Consider the following 23,116-nt stretch of genomic DNA (forward strand, 5'->3'; position numbering starts at 1 on the left):
CCCCTGAGTTACTGATTTGGGGAGTAAACCATGACATCACTTCAAGACTTCAGTGTGTTGCTTTAACTCACTGCTGGGCAATAGCATTTTGCATGAAGGCCCAAATTGCATCATCTCAGTATTAAGTGTGTAATGATTTACATGGTAAGTTTTTTCTTTTGAAAAGGGGTTGATGTATTCAATATGTTTGTGTTTTTGGATGTAGCAGATTTTTCTATAAACTGATGAAAAATGTTTCCTGAAAATATTTTAAAGGAAATGTACGTGAAGCTTGCAAGTGTGGTTTTAACATGCAAGATACTCATTTTGTACATTGTGTACTGATGTACTGATGGCAGCAGAAGCCTAGTAAATACAAATTGGGTCACATATTAGGTGTATGATCTGGGAAGGCCAAAGGAGTATTCAGTGTTGCAGGCTGGATTTAAAAAATCCAACTTACAAGGTTAGTTTGTAGCAACTTCTTTGGGTTATGCTGGTTGGTATGTATTCGCATAAAATACACTTAACTTACTTAGGGTCTGCACATCATGCCCTATTGCTAGTAAGTGTTTTTGTAGTAAGTTTGTCAAAAATAACTAACAAATGTAAGTGATAGTTGTAATTGATATGAATAAGGTCAGAAATGGCTTTCGGAAACAAGCTGTTACTTTAATTTCTTGCTTACTCTTTTCTGCCTTTGAAAGTATTTTAGGAATAGTGTAAGTGGTATATTGTGCAGGTCTTGCAACACAACAGTGCAAACAAATTGCATGATAAAGTAGTTCAGTTTCGCGATCTAAAAACGACTGGTTACTTCGGATAGACGATGAGCGGGCCGGCGTTGATTGACAGCTGAATGTATGGAGTGCGCTGCCAGAGACTCTTTCAGCTGTTGGCCAACGCCGGCTCGCCCATCGTCTGTCTGGACAAACCCAGAGTGATTGGATAGCATAACTGCTTTGTACCACTCCCCCATTGCTTGTTTTCAAAGTCTGGGCTGGAGGTTTGAATTCAAAACCTTTCTGTGTCACACCGTCGCCATTGGGATGACACCATAGACGGCACTACATTGTCACAAATAATGGACAAAGTTGAAAGTAATAGACTGGAATGGGATGAGACAATCTGAGACACAACTCTTTCGCAAGCTGCCGTGTAAGATGGGTTGACTCCGTTGTCAAATACAGATGAAGGTGCAACGTTTCCTGAACTTTCAAACTGTCCGCTTACTGTGCGTTGGAGCTGTAGACCAATAGTCTTGGGATCGTCCCTTGGTGTTACTGTTAGACCATGGGTAAGATCAAAAGTATCGGCACCTGAGCATGATACAATGCCTGATGTGGACGAAACCTTACTGAAGTAGAAAAACAAAACAATAAAGAGAACATTAAAATGTTTGGTCAGTAATATGTAACAAACAGTATATGTTTATATTTAAATTAGCTCTCCCCTTTTTGTTGGATGGTCAATGGGTATTAAGTGATGATAATTATCAGCTGCTTTCGTTACCTCAAGGAAACCTTTGTGCTTACTGACGCCACAATATACCCATAAATCATTGTTCCCCACTCAGATATTCTCTTCGTTTTTTCATCAAATCCATTTCCAGCCATGGCTGGAGCTTCTCTCTTGGCTGGTGCAGTTTTGACTGTTTGAAAACAATCATTACAATCCCTGATACGAATCAGTGAAATAGCATATAACATAATGGGGTGGGCTCCTGAAAAGAGGAATACATTCCTGTAACAAATTACAAACTTTCATGCAGTGTCGAAGTGAGTGTTTAAGTTATGTGAACAGTTTGATAAAAAGGGGGCGTGGAATGCTTTGAAAGCATTTGTAAATATGTGTTATTTTAAAGCGTGTTGTATTACACGTTGTTAGTGAAGTACAAATTCTAGTACTTTGAGTTGACTCCCATCCGTGATTCAACAGTATGGGCACAGGTACCAGCGTTTGACAGGTAAATGATTATGATGTTTCAACAGGTAAAGGATGCATTTGTACAAGCTGAACAAATGAATATGTCTTGGATGACCTTGCACAAATACCACCGTTACCAATCTTCCAAGTGCTTCTGAAAGCCTCTGAACCCAAGAGGAACTTAGACGTTCAACAAACCTTATCTCCACTTCTTAGGAAGTGAGAGTTTCCTCAGACCGCGGCTCAAAAGAGAAACATGAACATATTGCTTCTAACGTGTCTGTATGATCAGAGCTCCCTCACAGATTTCGTGGATGCACAGAACGTCGGCTGTGATTCGTGGTAATGTAAGCGGCACAAAACAACTGTTAAGCATTCTATCAGTAGGGCAGCTTATCATTATCATCAGAGTTACGCTACGGCTGTCGTTGGTGTTTGTCTATCGGAGTTCTACCACAGCTCCCCGATCGCTTTGTGAACGGACTCCAAATGTCTCTCAGTAGGACCAATACAATCACTTTTAATATGTTAAATTATTGTAAGTCACTGTGACTTGTAATATTAATGATATACATATAAGGCAACCAGTCTTTTTTTTATATTTAATAAAGTTATGTTACCCCAGTTCCCCATCAGTTTCCAGACCAAGTTTAACTGAGCGATCGTATTGCGCTCTGACTGTACTCTGAATATGTACCTGCGAGATAACACTAAAAATAAAACAAACAAAAAAAAAAACGAAAAAAAACACAACCAAAACAAGGCCCTTGATGGTATGCCAGGATCAACCAAGAGATCGTCACTCTCACACTTGCTCCTCCAAGCGTTGTCATCCCTTCGTCATAATTCAAACGTTGAGTATCTATCAACGAATAGCGTAGTAAATGACTGGCAGTGACTTTTACTCTAAGATATGTCCGTTTCACATGTTGAACGTTAGCCGTGATAATTGTGTTTAACGTTCGGGTTGTTTGTTCTTTGTAACATGTTTTTCTTTTTTCCCACTTCTCTCAGGTTGAGCTGGCGTTGTGGGATACAGCTGGACAGGAGGACTACGACAGACTAAGGCCTTTGTCTTACCCAGACACAGATGTCATCCTTATGTGTTTCTCCATCGACAGCCCCGACAGTTTAGAGAATATTCCAGAGAAGTGGACACCGGAAGTCCGCCATTTTTGCCCCAATGTCCCCATCATCCTTGTCGGGAACAAAAAAGATCTGCGCAACGACGAAAACACCAAACGAGAGCTGATGAAAATGAAGCAGGAACCAGTGAGACCAGAAGAAGGACGAGCCCAGGCCGAGAAGATCAGTGCTTACGCCTACCTCGAGTGCTCTGCCAAAACCAAGGAGGGAGTGAGGGAAGTATTTGAAACAGCCACAAGAGCTGCCTTGCAGGTTCGGAAGAAGAAGAAGGGCGGGTGTATATTGTTGTGAAAGGGACTACTTTGTTTACTGGACACACTTCTTTGCCATTTCTACATTCTTGGTGCTTCATTGATCGTCGTGTATTTATGATCTGTAAATGACGATCCAAATGGTTATCTAAAGGTACTCATCGTTCCAACCCACACGTGATCACTGACGTCATAGACATGTAGATCGCCTGCAGCACCAAAATCATGGTCAGTCTTTGCCTGCAACTCTTCCAATAAGCTAAACGCCTTAATCACACCAGTATATTTAGCTAAAGTGCCCTTTAACTTTATGGTTTCTCAGTTTGGATTAATCTTCACTTAAGGACAAGAAACTAGTCACTTTGGAGCATGTACTGTTCCATGTTGGGACATCATTCCACTGAGGCAAGGTACACTATAACTTTCATGTTTGTATAGCGAGAACAGGTATAACCCCAAACTATATTCTGATTATGATTGGAAACGTATTATAGCATGATGAAATGTACAACTTGCTTTAAGTCGTGGCAACGTACGTCCTGGATCTGTTGTACACGCACCAGGAAACATAAGCCTGCTTCTTGATAAAGACTTCATTGTAAAGTGGGCGTTACGCGGAAGTACTCAAGTTCATTGTAAATATGAAAGGTTGAGGAAAGCTTTGTATTGTGTGTGTGTGTGCGTTTTAGCTGTTAGCTGTCTCTAAAACACGCACTTTGACCCCACGGAATTTCTGTGCACAAGGGTTTGAAACAAGTCGCTGTGCGAAGCGATGTAGGACTTCGCTAAAGCCTCATGTTTTCCACGAATCATGCACACTTTTAGACCTACATTGTATGCGTTTACAGAATAGTTTAAACTCTTCCTAACAAATTTTAGTAGTAGTTTTGACAGGAAATTGTAACACGTCTTTTATAATTTGGAGATTTTACGTTTCAGTTTTTAGATGTAAGGACTTCGCTGATATAAAACATATAAATACGGCCTTTCGCCCCAAAGACACAAAATGGAACATATGACGGGAATTGGGCGACATTTTGTCCATAGCAGCTATGTCCATTTTTCTATGTACTGTTTACGTCGGTTAGAACATTGTTTTATTGTTGGTGGTGTATCTGTCGGAAAAGTGCAAGTGGTCAATTTAAGAGCGCCCGAGGTATGCCTCATGCATTGTTTGTTGAACATTTCCTGGTCACACTGAAAGCAGGGTCCCTGTTCTCAAAGCCTTCGTACCGTTACGCGCTACCATAACTATATGGTGCATACTTTATCACAGGCTTATGAATTTCGTAGTGCTTCGAACGCTTCGTGGATGGCACAAAATTGCTGACATGTTTTGTGTGCGAATAAACCTGCCCTGGAAGGATAGTGGTCACATAGTCGGGATATTCTATTTCAACACTTTCGTAAGCAATAAGAATGTTAGCTTTTATTTCTGTTCATCATGGAACTGTACTCATCGTTTATCGTTTTGGTTCTAGATATGTCCGTGTATTTTGGCATTAGATGGACTGTCCGAAACGCTAGGTTGTAAAGTTGTGCGCTTAGCTCTTCTGCATGTATCAACCATGTTTGTGACTCTCCAGGAACCTTGTAATTTCTTTTTTCTTTTTGTCCAGTGTACGAACAGGACCGTCTTGTTATCTCATACACGAGAGCATATCTGAGACTCGAGGATTTTCCCCCCCATTTTTCGGAATATCCTCACATATTTTGGGTCTCGTTTTAATTTTGTAACTTGCTATAATGTTTGTATGTCTCTGCTTGTGGTGTAACCAGTTTAAACATTTCAAACGAAACAGGACAAAATGTATCCTATTTTACTGAGTTAACCGTTTGGAGTAATCCAAAGTTTGTAAACATCTCGATGCGTTTGGTTTGGAATGTGTTTGTAAATATTATGTAGGCGTGATCGTTGGACAGTCTCTGTAACCACCGTGCGTTTGCTTTTCTCATGGGCGTGGGCTCCTGTACTGATACCCTTTCTGCTGTCTGCGACACCTCTTCATACACGTCTACCCGTTCTTCCACCTTTGTATTGTAATAATAAAGTAATTTAAGTACGTTTCCAGTTTTGTGTTTGTTGTTTAATCAGCCATATCGCTTAATGCATATTCTATGTGCATGGTATTGGTCCAGTGATTGGGTTACAAAATCTGAATCCAACGATTCTAGCTATCAAATGGGTGCGTCTTTTCGGAAAACATCTGATGAATGTCCATGGTCAGCTCATGTGTTCTCAGACGTCACAATTCGGATGATTGTCTCACATGTTTGTGTTGAATGAAACGCATCCGTGGTGTAGTGGTTGGAACGTCCGCTCCGAGAGCGGAAGGTCGTGGGTTCCATACCACAAGACATAAGTATAGCGTGTCTGAGTGGGGTATCTCAGTGACCTAGCACTTCAAGACTAGCTTAAGTCTGGGCTGGTACAAGCAGCCACTCATACACACACATTTACATCGTCTTATCGGCAATAAATTCTTCAGAACGAACTAAACCCCCTTTTCACCTCACCTAGAGTATATGTACATGTATTCTTGTTTTCTGTATATTATTTTGAAAACGCACGTAGGGTTTACTTTACGTTTGGTTTGGGCTTATAAATCCATAAATAACTACGTTCCGAAAATAACATCGGAAAATTATGGCTTTTTGACCATACAACGTTCACAATCAAAATTATTCGAAATACACCCAGTAGCTGTAAACGTCAAAATGAAATTGGGAGCGGGCGGGGCTCGACTTTCCATTTAGGATGGTGGGGTAGCCCTGTGGTTGAAGCGTTCGCTTGTCACGACGATTGTCCACATGGGATGGGTTTAAGGTGTGAACCCCATTTTGCGTGTCCACCACAGTGTATTGCTGAAATATTTTGACGGGAGCAAATATGTTCCGCAAAAATGAAATGTTGAGAATCTCCTTTCAGCAGTCCCTTGAATAAACGATGAAGCGCATTAAAATATTTTTGAATGTGCGTTCTGGAGAAGGGTGGGAGTAATCTATCTCGCAGTCCCTGAGCAGCATTGTTTTCCCTTCTCTTTCTTCGATACTATTGAGGCAGTAAGGCAAGTTTATATCTAATCTATGTGGAGAGAGGGCGACAGGCAACAGTCTTTACACACGTGGCACACGGCTGTCTCAATCACATGTAGCAAACCATTTATGTCATGCAAGCCCGGTAGGTTACATAACTTCATATTTATAGAATACTGAGGGCGGCCCGTGAAGGTCCGGGATAGAATAGGTCTTTAGCAACCCATGTTTGCCATAAGAGGCCACTATGTTTGTAAGAGGCGACTAACGGGGCCGGGTGGTCAGGCTCGCTGACTTGGTTGACACATGTCATCGGCTCCCAATTGCGCAGATCGATGGTTATGTTGTTGATCACTGGATTGCCTGGTTCAGAATCGATTATTGACAGACCGCCGCCATATATTGCTGAATGCGGCGTAAAACTCAACTCACTAGTTTTCAGGGTTTGTCTTAGTCGTGTGCAAGCCCGGGCCTATTTTCACTATGGTAGCTACCCTCCTTCGTAATCAGGTTCCAATTTCGACAAACGTTCAACTGAATTTTTAACCATAAAAATAATATTGTTGTCTACATACTTTTAACACTGGTTTGACTGCTCCAGCATCTGTCCGTAATTAATGATATGTTATATTTTATGTACCAGGCGTATGGCAGATCTCCATCACTGATTCATCTGACTGCTCATTATACCAGGGAGATGGTTAACGTAACCCCAGTCAATTATCTGTAATTACTGCCCCACTGTAGTTATCATTTCAGTCTCAAAGTCACATGATCTGAACAAACATATCGCTGGCATCCCTTAGCAGGAGTCTTAGGCCTTGGATTACACATGATTTTGCTGAAAAGGTTGGTCAGACCATCAATACTATCTAACTATAAGGCTTTGCTAAACAGCAAAACGCATTAAAATTGCAAGCAAGCGAGTACGTCGCAACTCACAAATAGTGCCATTGGTAGGCTTAAGGCTGGACGGTCGGTTGCAGCACAGTTCCGCGGCACTACGACAGTCGTAAGTGCATGTTAAAGTATGGGTGTTACGACAGTCGTAAGTGCATGTTAAAGGATGGGAGTTACGACAGTCGTAAGTGCATGTTAAAGTATGGGTGTTACGACAGTCGTAAGTGCATGTTAAAGTATGGGTGTTACGACACTCGTAAGTGCTTGATAAAGTATGGGAGTTACGACAGTCGTAAGTGCATGTTAAAGTATGGGTGTTACGACAGTCGTAAGTGCATGTTAAAGTATGGGAGTTACATGTTAAAGTATGGGAGTTACGACAGTCGTAAGTGCATGTTAAAGTATGGGAGTTACGACAGTCGTAAGTGCATGTTAAAGTATGGGAGTTACATGTTAAAGTATGGGAGTTACGACAGTCGTAAGTGCATGTTAAAGTATGGGAGTTACATGTTAAAGTATGGGAGTTACGACAGTCGTAAGTGCATGTTAAAGTATGGGAGTTACATGTTAAAGTATGGGAGTTACGACAGTCGTAAGTGCATGTTAAAGTATGGGTGTTACGACACTCGTAAGTGCTTGATAAAGTATGGGAGTTACGACAGTCGTAAGTGCATGTTAAAGTATGGGTGTTACGACAGTCGTAAGTGCATGTTAAAATATGGGTGTTACGACAGTCGTAAGTGCATGTTAAAGTATGGGTGTTACGACAGTCGTAAGTGCATGTTAAAGTATGGGTGTTACGACTGTCGTAGCGCTGCGATCACTTTGGAGAACGCGGCACTGGGTTGTACAACAGAGGAGCGACCTTGAAGAAGTCACCGCTTTGGACGTCACACAAAACCCAAGTCAGGTCACGTCATCTCCACAACAGATTTGTCAGTGCACCCTCCACTACATCCTCGATATCTCCATGTATACGTTCCCTATGGTGTCTATGGATTGGAGACTTGTCGGAACCTATACATGGAGATATCGAGGATGTCTCCACTAGGTCAGAGGTAGAGCGTTAATCGACCACCAGGAATCGACTTAGAAACTTCCGATATCGGATGCCAAACACCTGTTTCCCCGTGTTCATACTGTTTAAAAAAACTGAATCTACGTAGAGTTTGGGAATCTCCGTGTTAGTTTATATTGTAAAAAAAGAGGAATAATATAAATATGGAACTGGGAACCAGGCCGCAAGTAACTAGTTGACAAAGAAATGCATGTTACTAACATTTGTATTCTAGAACTGACTAATTCTACTAATCGCTACGAATCGCTCCAAAGGCAACAGGACAAAACAGCGTGTCAGTAGAAATTCAGAGGCAATACAATTCAATATCCAGGTATAATGATCACACCAAATGCTGAATTAATAACTGGAGATGTCGAAGTAAAGTAGGACGAGTGTAGAAAGTTAACCCGTCACAAACCTAAGCTGAAGTGCTAGAAAATCCGTCGCTGCAGCAGATGATTCGGGAATACGTTCCTAGTACCTCTTTCCAGATTTTACTGTCTAAATCTAATACAAGTCTAAATGTAGCATAATGGCTGTAGCTATTGAATAACCCAGATTATTTGCCTTGTTTGTGCAGCACAGTACCACTCACATACTCAGTTTTCGCTAAGGCCGCAAACGGGTACGATAAGCACCACATTTGTCATTCTTCCTCATTAATCTTACATGATTGAAATCTCGTTCCAAATGTCTTTTCTATGAAAAACGTGACATGTGAACATCCGGGTTCCAGGTGGTCTTCAGCAACCTAAGATGCGACTAACGGGATCGGGTGGTCAAGCTCGCTTTCTTGGTTGACACATGTCACTGTATCCCAGTTCTCTAGACTGAGGCTCCAGCTGTTGATCACTGAATTGTCTGGTCCAGACACGAATATTTACAGACCGCCGCCACATCACTGGGATACTGCTGTGGCTTTAGACAACAATCTACCAGTGAATAAATCAGAACATGTTTGTTGTTTAACACGACACTTCACTATGTTCCTTCTACGACACTAATTGTGCATTCTATTTTTATGAAATGTTGAACATTAGATCACTTGGTAATAGTTTTGAAATTAATTTATAATGTAGATCGAGTTGATTTGCCACGGAAAATATTTATCAATAAATGTAGATAAAAGAACACCAAGCAGACCTGGTGTGCCTCTGTAGCATGAAGTTCCACAGCGGTGGGAAAATTTGAGATAACGTTTCATTATTTCACGTCAAAATGAAAATTCAGGGCGGCTGATGGTAAACACAGTAAATATTACGGACATATTTTCAGGGTTTGATGAATGTCTGGAGTTCGATTCCTCACATGGCTAAAAACCTGTGTATCAACGCCATGAGCAGCAAAACTATACTCACTCTCGAGATGTGAAGAAAAGACAAAAAGGGAGACTGAAATTACATACCACTTAACATGTCACTAGTATTAATCCAGCTGTCAAAATGGTGAAGAAAAATAAAGATAATTAGAATTAATAACGATCTCACATTCCTGAAAGCGCCAAGCCACTGACAGCAGATGATCGTTGGGGTAATTATCAGAGCTAATCACAACGACCTTTGGCAACAAAGACAATTAAGACATTACTAATTGTTTGTTCGATGTACAAATAACACAAGGGATGGACTGTTCTTCAGTCAGATGCCTCATAACGACCGAGACGCCACCATCTCCACCGACATGCACGCACCGACGGTCGTCTACATCATGGTAAGTTATTTTACTAAAAGATGCATTCCAAACGAATGATTAAGGGCAGAACTCAGCTGCTCGTAATTATATCTTGTTCATACCGGTATACCTACACATTAGCTTTTTCTAGTGAGTATAGTTTTACGCCGCTTTTAACAATATTCCAGCAATATCACGGCGGGTACAACAGAAATGGGCTTCCCACGATGTATTTATGTTGGGCATCTGAGTTTTCGGCGTGACGACGACAGCTTCAACCATTAGACTACCTCACCGCGCGGATTTCCATATGAAGAATTATGTGTGAGTGACGACCAGTTTATTGCTGCTGTTGTTTATTGTTAAATTTCGCTCACTGTAACATTCACTGTACTGGACTACAAGAAAATATTCGAGTCTGGACCAGGCAAACCACTGATAGACGTCGTAAGCAACGACCACTGTGTAGTCGATACCCGACGGCATGGCACGTTATTTAGCATCAGTCACATGTCCTCATTATTAGTTTTCTTTTTCATGTGAAAAGACTCCTTTCGTCTTTCATGTTTTATTTATTTAGAAAACACGTTTACATTAACTTTCAGATTTCCTCACTGTTCCTGACAGTCTCACAGGGTAGGTTATATGTATCCACTGCTTGTGTGTGTGCAGGGATGCGCATCCTCCTTTTTGTCATGAATGTTTATAAACGGGTGAAAATGAAGTGTGCAGCCCTCTTTCTCAAGAGTGGGAAACTCAAACCCCCAACATGTGCACCCTTTTCTCAAAAAGCTGTATCCACCTTTGATATGTTCTACAATACCTTAAGTTAGCCGTGTCTGAAGACTCCTATTGGTTACAGTAACAGGAACGTTACTGAGTTTACGAACACAGAAAATGTTGTACCTGTAACCGGCCTTACCAGTGTATTATGAATCCTGCGGTGTTCGCTGTCTTTCTACGAAAGGTGAATTCGATTTCAACCGTTCTCATGTCCTCACTGTTCATATGACAAGCACGGTGTAACAGAAGTCGCGCTGCTTATATTACAGACGGTGCCGTCCAAATGTATCCCCCATATTGTGTATTCACATGTTCATATGACAAGCAAGGTGTAACTGAAGTCGCGCTGCTTATATTACAGACGGTGCCATCCGAATTTATCCCCCATATTGTGTATTCACATGTTCATATGATGAGGAGGTAATGATACATTCCGAATCGTCATATGTTGTCATCCACAACTTTCCCGTTTAAGAGGCCATGTGGAGTTTCCGAGAGCGGATCAGTTTACATCTAGCCGAACAGCAGCTTTAAGGCCATTAAATGTACATATGCACAATATGCAGGTTACACCTGTAACGTCCTGCTTACCACACTTCACACACTTTCATGGTCCTTTGTATGCATCAAGAATATACATGTTTATATATTTACGAAAAATTATGTGTTGACTTCCGATTTCTAGAACCGTAACATTACCCTTGTATCATAACTAAAATGCATGGTAGCTTTACCAATAGAAATAAGTAACTGACAATAGCTTCAGACTATTAGTCACTGGATTATCTAGTTCCAGGTGGAATATTTGCATGCTGACATAGATGGACTGTTAAAGTTGTGTTATTTTATCGTTACAGGCGCCCCTTTGTCAGAACGCTGTGGCAAGACAGGCGATGGTAACTGATTAACGTATCTGTTTTCAAGAACAGTTTAATAGGATAACACCAGATATTAACCATCAGTCCTGGAAATATAACAACTGTGAATTTTTGTCATTCTATGGAAACCACAACATTGAACATGCCTAATCCTTAGACTCATGTGTACATTTGTTTTAGAACGATTGCACTTGTTTACTTACAGCTTTTATACACTTTAGGGTCGGTTTACACTACTGAGGTTTTGTTAACTTGCCATACTTTCAAATATGTCACAGCTGTTTCCATGACTATGACCACCTGATCTCCTTTAAATTGTACAATCTATATACACCATGTGTTCTCTCTTCCTACCCTTTCAGTCGACGCCCGAGGGTTTTACCCCCTAGATTGCTACTCCATGGTCAACGACAACGGCGACTGCTTGTTTGAACGCGTCATCCCCAAGGGGGTGTGTATGGCTGTGTACGGAGAACGTGGCTACAACGAGCTCGTCAGCTTTCAGAATGATCTCAATAAATGTTATTATGACCTGAGCTGCACACAACTGCCGAGGATAGACTGAACTGAGCTCCGTCTCAGTCCAGGGCAGTGCAGTTTAAGAGCCGCCCAAGAGTAAGCGGGCGATGTGGAGGAACTTATCTGAAGACAGACGTTGTTGTTAGCACTACATTTTGATGATTAAGAACTAGCAAAGATGATGGACATACGTTTTTTTTACATATTGAACGTTTGAAAGTAAAGTAACACACTGATTGTGGGCATATTTGTGATGTTTTATAACAGTCTTTATGAGAAGGTCAGTCGCTACTTAGACTGAATAATCCAGGTGCAAAAGTGCTTTCCATAAAAATGGGAATACATTTTAGTAATAAACAGTTGTATGCACGTTTCTGAATATTGATTACTTTTAATCTTTTGCTGATCGGTGGGAGAAGTCCATCTATCTAAGCTCGACCTTGAACTTATTGAAACTGGGCTCAGACGTGGACATGACATTGCCTTGCCATAGTTTGCTTCATGAAGTACAGAGTACGCTTTGTTTGAGAGTCTGCGTGTGCATGTGCTAGTACCAGTCTCTACCATTGTAGCGGTGGGGTAGCCTAGTGGTTAAAGCGTTTGGTCGACACGCTGAAGACCCGAGTTTGATTCCGCGCATGTGCACAATGTGTAAATAATAGTGAGCTCTGTTTTCACGAGACAAATAGTGATCTCTGTTTGACGAACCCTTCTACACGACAATGACAACACAATTACTGATGTGTTTTCTTTTTGAACCACCATATGACAATAGAGGTAGTTCGCAGTTCTTTACAGACTACTGAAATGTAAGGGCATCGCATGTGCTGCTCAGATAATTTTACTCATTATATGTTCTGCTTTCCCACATGAATGTGTGTTAAATAGTTTGAAATAGATCAATTTGACACATGACAAGGTTGTTAATTATCCCCGTCTTCATGTATCATATCTGCGTATATTAACGTGGGACAAGGGTTTCTTATAAATCGTGATATATTACCTTTGACGTTGAAACATGTTAACAATGCCCACCAATCAGTTTGATGAAAACCAAGAAGGTACTGTAGTTTGTTATTAGGGCAAATACTTAAATACATAATATGTATGACGGCTATACACTTAAAAAACACATTCTTGAAGGTCCGGGTTAGAATTCTGGCCATCAGTAGCCCGTGTTTGTCATATGCTCATGCTTTTGATCGGTGCATTGTCTGGTCCAGACCGTCCATTATTTACACACCGCAGCCATATAGCTGCAATATTGCTGAATGCGGTGTAAAACTAAACTCACTCATTCACTCACTCACTCACTCACTCACTCACACAGAGCAACATAAACTTTCTTTTGTACATAGGATAATGACCAAGAAAATATCACATAAGTGACTGATGTAACATACATTACATATCGGCTAGAACTGCGTTCGTAAAGTAACAAATTTAATATTTTCTACTTGAATTGGACGGTGTTGGTTCATATTCCCTATGGGACTCAATCCCAAATCCAAAAGTCCTACAATTTTTACCGTGCGAATAAATGAAATTCCAAATATAAATGTTACATCTGACAACTTTCTGAAAGTAACTGTGCAACATCACTCACCTCACTGCTGAACGGGTCACGAGGCAATGAACACAAACCTTACCCTGATTTGAAATCTCTGCGAGGAAAACGCTGCAGCATAACGTTTTAAATTCTTTAAAATCAATTGGTGCCGTTCTGCAACACAGCGGTCGGGTAGAAGGGAGTTGAAGATGTTTTGTCGTTACACCAAAATGTTTTGTCGTTACACGTTACACCGAACCGAGTTCGACGTCCATATAACTTTGATCAGTTCATGAATATTCTTTCAGAAATTGAGTTTAAATAAATAATGACAATGAGGTACATTCGTCCTTTTTCGTCAATAGTGTTATAAATAACGGAAAGTCTGGACTTCTAGGTTTCGGCACTGGACTCTCAAAAACTGAATGAGTCCAAGGAACTCCCAAACATTTCACTTCACGTAAACCATTGACATAAGTACATGTCTACGTCGGGTAAAGGCGTTGTAAGTTTGCTAAAGAACATGCTCACTCAAGTCGTTGAAACGTACGTAACATAAAACATAGATATTGAGTGCATATTTTACTATACTTTCATTTACAGAATGTCGGTAGAGAAGAATTTTCGTATCAACTAAAGGAGAAAAAGTGCCCTCTTCAACAAAATGACAATACACGTGAATAGTTGATTACAACTACTACATACGAGTTGAATACATATATACTCTCTAAACGAATAGAAAAAAGAAACGCAGTCATTTCCTGCAGGTCATTTTGATACGTTTTTGGACAGCAATTGTCTTTAAGACATTTTGAATTCACTTGATCATGCCGTGATTGTGTAATCGGCGGTAACGCATCCCAAAATGGGTTTGTAGACGGTTATCATAAAAAAGAAAACGATACTCATGCCTAAACATCGGTAAATACTAACATTTAGGCACTTGTGTCGTTAACTTAGTATGATATGGGCACGAATATGAAATTTTGTTCATTACCGAAGTCGTCAAATTCAGGAAAATTAACCCAAATCTACTTTCAAACAGACTGGCTATCCACCGTCGCCGCACGTAGAAGGCACGTCGCAGTAGAAACGTGACTTCATACCATTGTTCATGACGTCACGTCTCCGTGACACAGTGACATTTTGCCATAGGGCATCGTATGAAAAATATGAACCCCGATATTTTCGTCCTCGAAAGTAATAAATTTCCTTATCTGGTCTGTGCGTTTCTTTTTTCACAGTTTAGATTCCACATTGTAGCAGTGATTTGAGTGAAGTGTGAATGGAAAATATTTCCAATCCTAAAGTAAGATCGAAATATCACAAATACTGAGAATAATACGTGGCAGAAACCGTTAAAAATCAGACCAAATCACCCGAAGATCATTTAAACTAACAAATCTGCTAAAACAGACACAATGCCAACCCCGTCACGACTAACATTATTTTTATCCTGTGCTTCCACATAAACGCAAACTAAACAACTGTCAGGTTTCCGACTGCCGCCATTAAAGCATCCATTACAATACCATGTACAGGATCACACCCATCTCTAAAATCGACCGTGTTCTAAGCCGATCCACAATCTGTTGTATTTTCTCCCGTGAGATCCACAATGAGATCGATCTCCATGTGGTCAGCAATTTTCATTTCGGTGTCGATTATTTCCGACGCCTTCGTAAGCTTTGATACATCACTTCCGGTAGGGGAGATAACTTTAGACACCGCCCTGTCATCTGTGACGGGTACAATATCGTGTAATTTCCATGCTTGCCTGAATGTGTTCATAAGGGTTTCAAACTGTGTGAAGAAGCCCAAATTACTGTCATCGATCACGCCTAGAGTATTCAAATCGATGCCGTTTGGGAGGAGGAATTTTCTAAGCGCGAATGGTATCAAGCCGGTAATCAGTGTAGCACAAAACTGTCCCCCTGGCGAAATGTAGCTAACATCTCCATACGCCATCACAATTACCTGGAGACAGAACAAGAATACAAACACTCTAGAAAGTTTAAATATGGCTTTCACGACAGAGCCTGAAATGTAACCTGGCACGCCCGGACAGTTCATACCTGTCGCCTGATGAAAAAATTTCTTTGACAAGAAGGGTGTGTCATTCTTGTGGAAAAGTAACACCAAACTCCTGGTATTCATGCGCAGGTCACCGTCTTTTAACAAGAATGTGGGTCCTCGGTAATTTTGATCGTCTTCACTGGTACATACTTCGAATCCAATATTTTCTCTGTTTTGCGGGTTATTGTTCATGATGTCCCTGACTGCCTCCATCTTGCGAGCCATGATCAGTCTTAGGATGATGTCATGGTAAGTTAGGTAGGTGGAGCTCACTTGCCTGAAAGTGTCCCGGACGTAGAATACAAGAAGCATCAGAATAGGCACGATCCGTATGGTTACAGTAATGTTGATCAGCATATCTATTATCACCACGGCGGCTGCATGAAGGAAGAAGTTACAACCAATTGCAAGTACCGCGAACACAGCAAACATCGTCACGGTGAAGGCGACTTCAAACGCCCGTACACCTATCTCTTCCTGTTCGTTGCGCTTCCGCTGACATGTTCCCACTATTATCTTCAGGACGCGGTGAGCGATTCTGAACACCGGTGACGTCAGGATGAAGTACAAGAGAATAGTCAGAGGGGAAATGAACAAACATACCAACCACAGTGGAAGGACGAGGATTCCGAAACTCTGAAGCGGACGAAGAGAATTCCTAACCAATGACTGCAACATTTTCGTTCTGTACGTAACAGAGAATCGTTCATTGTTCATACACAGTAATTTTCTATACAGTCTGTACAGGTTTCTGTCAAATGTTCCGTCAACAATGACAATTATGACGTGAAGAATATAAAAGGAGGTCAAAACACTGACGATGGCGATGCCCGTCGAGGTGTGGATATCGTAGTCGAACATGTATTCATGGTCCGAGTGTTGAGTTGATTTGTCTTCCTTGGGTCGATGAAGGCGAGGAATACAAAGGAGATACAGCCTTGGTACAGCAGGTAATGCTAAGATTGCAAAGATGACAATAGCCCGGATTGCCCGAAGAAGAATCTGCCACTGTGGACATGCGCGGCAACTACACTGACCACAAATCCTGCCCCTGCAGCAGTCTTCCAAAGTGTCATTATGGCGTATGTTAAACTTAATCAAAGAATCAAACAGTGTTCGAAAGACTCCAAATGGCACTTCGTTTGCGGCCAGAAAGCGATCAAAGTCAGCTTCGAAAAGGACTTTCTTTACTTGAAATGTACAAAGAACGTCTGTTGGTATTTTAGATATCACGGTACTGAATGTTTTCATCGCCTGGCATTTCTTGAATGGAACTAGTAAAGTTCTGGGCGTCAAAATTTTAAAGTCTGGGTTTCGCGTTGTCATAACATTAAGGAATTTCGATGTTCTAGGAACATATGTAAACACGTCCACATCCAAACTCTGTGGTATGAGCAATGGACAGTATAAGAAGAGAATCACAGAAGCAATGGTTATTACTAACCGGAAAATGCCTGTCCATACATCCTCTGCAAGCATGTAGCACCTCACCTGGTCAACAGATGATACGCGGCAGCATCTGTACGCGTGTCTCTTCGCGCCATGGCCATCTTTATCGCCAGTGATCCTCGCGGTACAAACGCTCACTTGGGATACTGTCTTTGGGGTAGAGTTGCTGGTTGGAAATAGGTTGTTGAAGATGTAGAGATTAATCAACGCTCCAATCTCCTCTTTTGTCATTCTGCTAAGACAATCTGCAGGCTCGGTAGTGACGTTAACCTCTTGGAATCTCTGGCCAGCGTGTACTAAAGATTGAAACACTCCATGGTAATAGTGAAACATAAGGAGATATTTCTCCGTTGACGGGTTACTGCATTTATAAAAGCGGTAAGGTGTGTACCAATCGCGACCAGCTACCTGACTCCAGAACTCCGGTGGGTACCCGTTAAAAGTAAGATTGTATTCGATGACGTAGACGAGGTCAGATTTCTCCTCCAGAATTGCAGGGTCCGCGGATGACACAACACATCCAGTTCCCCGACACAGGTGGGGTAGAACACATACCAGACCCACAGTCACAAACAACCATCTGTCCCCATCCATAGTTGCTTGCTTTCTGATGGCTACAGATCGACAGGAGTCCCAGAAGCCTTTGCGACAAAGGTAGTAAGGCCTGAACAAATGTATATGTGTTTGATGTGTGGCGCCTGAGACAACTGGCCTGCCATACCCGTATCCACGGAAGACATTGCTTCATATGACACAACACTTTGATGACAGACATAACACAAGAGTGCCCTGTGAATCAAATGACGTAAAGGTGCCCAGTGGTAAATCTTGCATGGCTGTGACCCTTAATTGATATGACATGACATGACATGACAATACTCTCGATGCTGGATATTGCATGACAGTGCCCTTTGCGAGACATTGCATGACACTGACCTGTGCCAGACATTGCATAACATTGCCCTGCCCTGCTAGAGATTCCATGACAGCTAATGCCAGACATTACATTACAGTGGCCTCTGTCAGAAGTTGCATGACAGTATCTATGCCAGACATTGCATGACAGTGTTCTAAGCCAGGCACTGTATGACACTGACCTATGCCAGACATTGCATGACATTGTCCTATGCCAGACATAGCATGACAGTATCTATGCCAGACATTGCAATGGCAGTGTCCTAAGCGAGACAATGCATGAGGTTGTCCTCTGGCAGACACTGCATGACACTGACCTATGCCAGGCATAGCACGACAGTATCAATGCCCGACATTGCAATGGCAGTGTCCTAAGCGAGACAATGCATGAGGTTGTCCTCTGTCAGACACTGCATGACACTGACCTATGCCAGGCATAGCACGACAGTATCAATGCCCGACATTGCAATGGCAGTGTCCTAAGCCAGACAATGGATGAGGTTGTCCTCTGTCAGACACTGCTGGCAGACACCGAATGAGAGTCCCCTATGACAGACATTACATGCCAATACCCTATGCCAGACACTGGATGACAGTGTCCTTTGGCAGGCATTGCATGACACTGTCCTAATCCAGACTTTTCATGACATTGTCCTATGGCAGACATTGCATGACACTGTCCTAATCCAGACATTGCCCTGTGCCAGACATTGCATGACACTGCCGTATGGAAGACATTGCATGATACTGCCGTATGGAAGGCATTGCATGACACTGCCGTATGGAAGACATTGCATGATACTGCCCTATGCCAGACATTGCATGACATTGCCCTATGCCAGGCATTGCATCACAGACATAGCATGACAGTATCTATGCCAGACATTGCAATGGCAGTGTCCTAAGCGAGACAATGCATGAGGTTGTCCCCTGCCAGAGATTGCATGACATTGCCCTATGCCAGTCATAGCACGACAGTATCAATGCCCGACATTGCAATGGCAGTGTCCTAAGCCAGACAATGGATGAGGTTGTCACTGCATGACATTGACCTATGCTGTACATTACATGACACTGCCTTGTGGCAGATACTGCCCTATGGCAGACACCGAATGACAGTCCCCTATGACAGACATTACATGCCATTACCCTATGCCAGACACTGGATGACAGTGTCCTTTGGCAGGCATTGCATGACACTGTGCTAATCCAGACTTTTCATGATATTGTCCTAATCCAGACATTGCCCTGTGCCAGACATTGCATGACACTGTCCTATGTCAGACATTGTATGACACTGCCGTATGGAAGGCATTGCATGACACTGCCGTATGGAAGACATTGCATGATACAGCCCTATGCCAGACATTGCATGACACTGCCGTATGGAAGACATTGCATGATACTGCCCTATGCCAGACATTGCATGACACTGCCGTATGGACGACATTGCATGACACTGCTCTATGGCAGACATTGCATGACACTGCCCTAAGCCTGACATTGCATGACACTGCCCTAAGCCAGACATTGCATGATATTTCCCTATGGCAGTCACTGCATGACAGTCCCCTGTGCCAGACATTACATGCCATTTCCCTATGCCAGACATTGCACGACACTGCCCTATGGCAGACTTTGCATGATATTGCCCTATGCCAGACATTGCATACAGTGTCCTATGTGGAATATGAGACAACAGTGGTCTTGTCATGACTTGAAAAGAAGCCAAACCTAGAAACAAAATGACATTGAATAATCGTGACTTACTTACAAAGATTGTGTTACTCGAGTCCCGTTTGACATGACAAGAACCATGACACATGACAACATATAATAGACACACATACAGTTAGTTTAAAACTCTAGAAACAGTGAGTTATTTTTTATAAGATTCTGTGTAAGGTTAGGTTGATAAATGATGTAACATAAGATAAAGTTGGAAACACTGGCTGATTGACTTGAAATATACTCAATGTTTAAAGCTTTAAACAAGTAACCAAATATATGCGCTTCACACTATATTGCACCACGTGTTCAGTGCGAGCACAGTTTATCAAACCACGGTAGACATGTGGCTTTGAGTCGCCAGTTTCATCAATAGTTCACCAATAAACGATGTTAGAGCAATGACATCTAGAGCAATGATCATTCTTCTTTTTTCAAAAACTATATACCAGGATTCACGTATGTATGCCAACACTGGGCCACCCGTAAAATCATAATGCACAGATGAAAGTATCCCAATACACTCACTCAGCATATGAAACTCCCCAAAATCCCAGGAAGCCCACAGGCTTATACCTGAAAATGGTCGCTGGCCCGGTTAACAAGTAACCAGCCCAAATACAGATTGGTCACCGAAAGCATCCTCTTGACCAATCACATTTAGCGTTAGATAAATGGGTAGACTGATCTGTGGAAGTTATGGTTTGATCGATCATTATCCATACTTGCAGACGTCGTCTGGCTACCACATTTGTAGATTAGTTTAGAAATATTTCCTGTAGTGAACGACAAGGTCAATTATATGCCCTTGGAGAATGTACTCGCTACAAAAATACAGCTGTAAGCCTGCCATGAAGGTAGCAAGCAGCGGGCCGCCGGGCGTATGCTAATTCATACACTTCTGTTTTCAGTAATCTTCCATTAACCATAACAAAGAAGCTAATCCAAGCGTCAGTATAACTTCTGCATAAATTCACCCTCGAGGAATAAATACATGACAAATCTAAATCCGAAAAATGGCCAAAAAATTACTCTTTTTGTGTATGAGTTTACTTTTACGCCGCACTCAGCAATATATTGGCTATATGGAGGCGATCTATATATAATCCACTCTGGACCAGACAATCCAATGACTAATAGCATGAGCATCGATCTGCGCATTTGGGATACGATGACATGTGTCAGCCAAGTGAGCGAGTCTGACCAACCGTTTCCGTTGGTCGACCCTTACGCAAAAGCATGGGTTACTAAAGATCCGTTCTAACCGGGATCTTCACGGGTGAATCAATTTATAGGTGTGATAACTATGGTCGTATGACGCTGACGAGTGTGGCCATTTACAGTCCTCATATGTATCTATGACCGAGCACAATGTCAGTATCTGGTGTAGCCTTTTCCCCGCCAATAATAATACTAACAACAACATACTTGACTATCCAGCTCGTTGACTGTATCACACACCAGTTTAATGCTGAAGTATTCTGTGCCCCAGCGTATTACAATACATGAAGATTTTGTACTGGAGGATCTCCCTGGCGTTCTCTTTGCCCCATGAGGTTCCAAACATGCTCTGTGGGATTGGGATCTGGATTCCGGTCGGGCTAAAGGAGAGGGGAACAGGTCAAAATGGCCACACGACAGAATGGCCACACTGATCCTAGTCAAAATGGCCACAACCCCTAGTCAAAATGGCCACACATTGTTTTATTAGGTTTAATGCTCATGACATTTGTGTTATTTGATATCAAAGTGTAAAAATGACAAAAGAAGTTATATCACACAACTTGATGTTTGTTATTGAGGTACTTTTCTAACTGATACTTTGATACCTATGTCCAAAAGGTACTCTAGCAATGTTTTCTTATCTGACACTTGGAGATGTTTCATTAAAACATTGCAATGTTTTCTATTTTAATACTTGGAGATGTTTAATTAATCTCTCAATGTTTTCCTCCTTAATACTTAGAGGTGTTATTTCCAGGCCCTTTGATCATTTGGTAGTGTTATGATACCAATAAATAGGTAATTAATTTACTTACCGGGTATGACTCAACTCAGTGTCATGATACATTTTGCCATGGCCGCCTTAGGAAATACCAACCGTGACGGGGCTGTGTGGCCTTGCATTGTCGTCCATTACGACTGCTCTTGCGTTCAGAGGATGATCATCGACATGTGATACAACAACCCCGTCTAGAATGTGAGCGGTATACGGTTGTCTAGTAAGATTTTGTCTGATCGTCGCCATGTACACTATACAATTATGAGAGAGGCACTTCCTCACTATCAATGAACCCCAACCGAACGACTCTTGTTCAAGTATATTCCGTTGTGCAGTATAATACGGGCTCATTCATCTGTCCTGCAGCAAATCGACTTACGTCCTTGACCTCAAATTCTCCTGACGTCGAGCTTGACACTGAGCTAGTCGTGCTTCTCTGTCATCCGGGACGACAAGGAGGCATTTAAGCCTTGAGGTTCGAAGCTCTCTTAGCGTTAAGACAGTCGTAAGTGACATACATTTACATGAACTCATGACTGTCTTAGCGCTAAAAGAGCTTAAGAAATGTGGTGCAAGACAACTGTAACCCTGCCGATTTTAGGAGCATGTGCATGTCTCAAATCATTGTATGATGCGCCCGGCCCGAAATCACATGAGTATCATTAATTAACGACAATGTCAATATCTAGTGTAACCTCCGCCTGCAATAGCATCCCTGTATCACCTTGAATTCTTGAAGGGGTACTTGTGCCAATATTTAACACTTTGTGCTGGATGGTCTATCTGCAACCAGTAATGTCACAAACCTTTCTATAGGACAGAAATCTGCACTTAAATGGTCTCGTACACATAACATAGTATAGTAGATCTTAGTCGGGATGTGCATAATGAACACGTGCTACAACCAACGAAACTGAATGGCCTATTTGAATTTGTGATTACTATAGTTTACTGTATGCTCAAGTGTTTCGGGATTTTTTTTAAACATATATTTTTTCACTTCAGTCTGAACAATCCATTACATGAGTGACAGACGCTTTGGGCACTTCAATCTTTAATCTCTGCAGTTACCCACGAGTTAGGGATGTTTGAGATCCTGGGAATGTCTTTCTTCCAATCTTCCAAGCCAATATACATAACACACAGGTACAGTTAAATAACTGAGTCTAGAGCATTCCAGTGATCAACAGCATCAGCATTGATCAGTGCATTTGGGAACCAAGACAGGTGCTGATACAGCTTTTTAAG

The 23,116-nt window shown here is 41.8% G+C and overlaps 3 protein-coding genes across 3 annotated transcripts in view; 2 read left to right on the plus strand and 1 right to left on the minus strand.

Annotated features, from left to right (window-relative positions):
• Nucleotides 1-5,373, plus strand: part of LOC137296202 (ras-like GTP-binding protein RHO) — a 20,735-nt gene extending 15,362 nt beyond the window's left edge. The window contains exon 3 of the mRNA XM_067827938.1: nt 2,920-5,373. Within this exon, the coding sequence (XP_067684039.1) occupies nt 2,920-3,342 (423 nt within the window). The 3' untranslated portion in view covers nt 3,343-5,373. The remainder of the gene's footprint in view (nt 1-2,919) is intronic.
• A 4,566-nt stretch (nt 5,374-9,939) lies between these two features.
• On the plus strand, nt 9,940-12,528 carry LOC137296622 (uncharacterized). The gene is made up of 4 exons (XM_067828431.1): nt 9,940-10,008; nt 10,575-10,605; nt 11,610-11,648; nt 11,993-12,528. The coding sequence occupies exons 1-4, from the start codon at nt 9,940-9,942 to the stop codon at nt 12,193-12,195; spliced, it is 342 nt and encodes a 113-aa protein (XP_067684532.1). The 3' UTR covers nt 12,196-12,528.
• Nucleotides 12,529-15,270: 2,742 nt separating this feature from the next.
• On the minus strand, nt 15,271-19,507 carry LOC137297336 (uncharacterized). Its single transcript, XM_067829346.1, has 3 exons — nt 19,491-19,507; nt 18,051-18,101; nt 15,271-17,746 (listed from the first exon to the last, which is right to left on the minus strand). The coding sequence occupies exons 1-3, from the start codon at nt 19,505-19,507 to the stop codon at nt 15,271-15,273; spliced, it is 2,544 nt and encodes an 847-aa protein (XP_067685447.1).
• Between the last annotated feature and the right edge of the window lie 3,609 nt (nt 19,508-23,116).

This window comes from Haliotis asinina, chromosome 9, assembly GCF_037392515.1.
Source record: "Haliotis asinina isolate JCU_RB_2024 chromosome 9, JCU_Hal_asi_v2, whole genome shotgun sequence".
NCBI lineage: Eukaryota > Metazoa > Mollusca > Gastropoda > Lepetellida > Haliotidae > Haliotis > Haliotis asinina.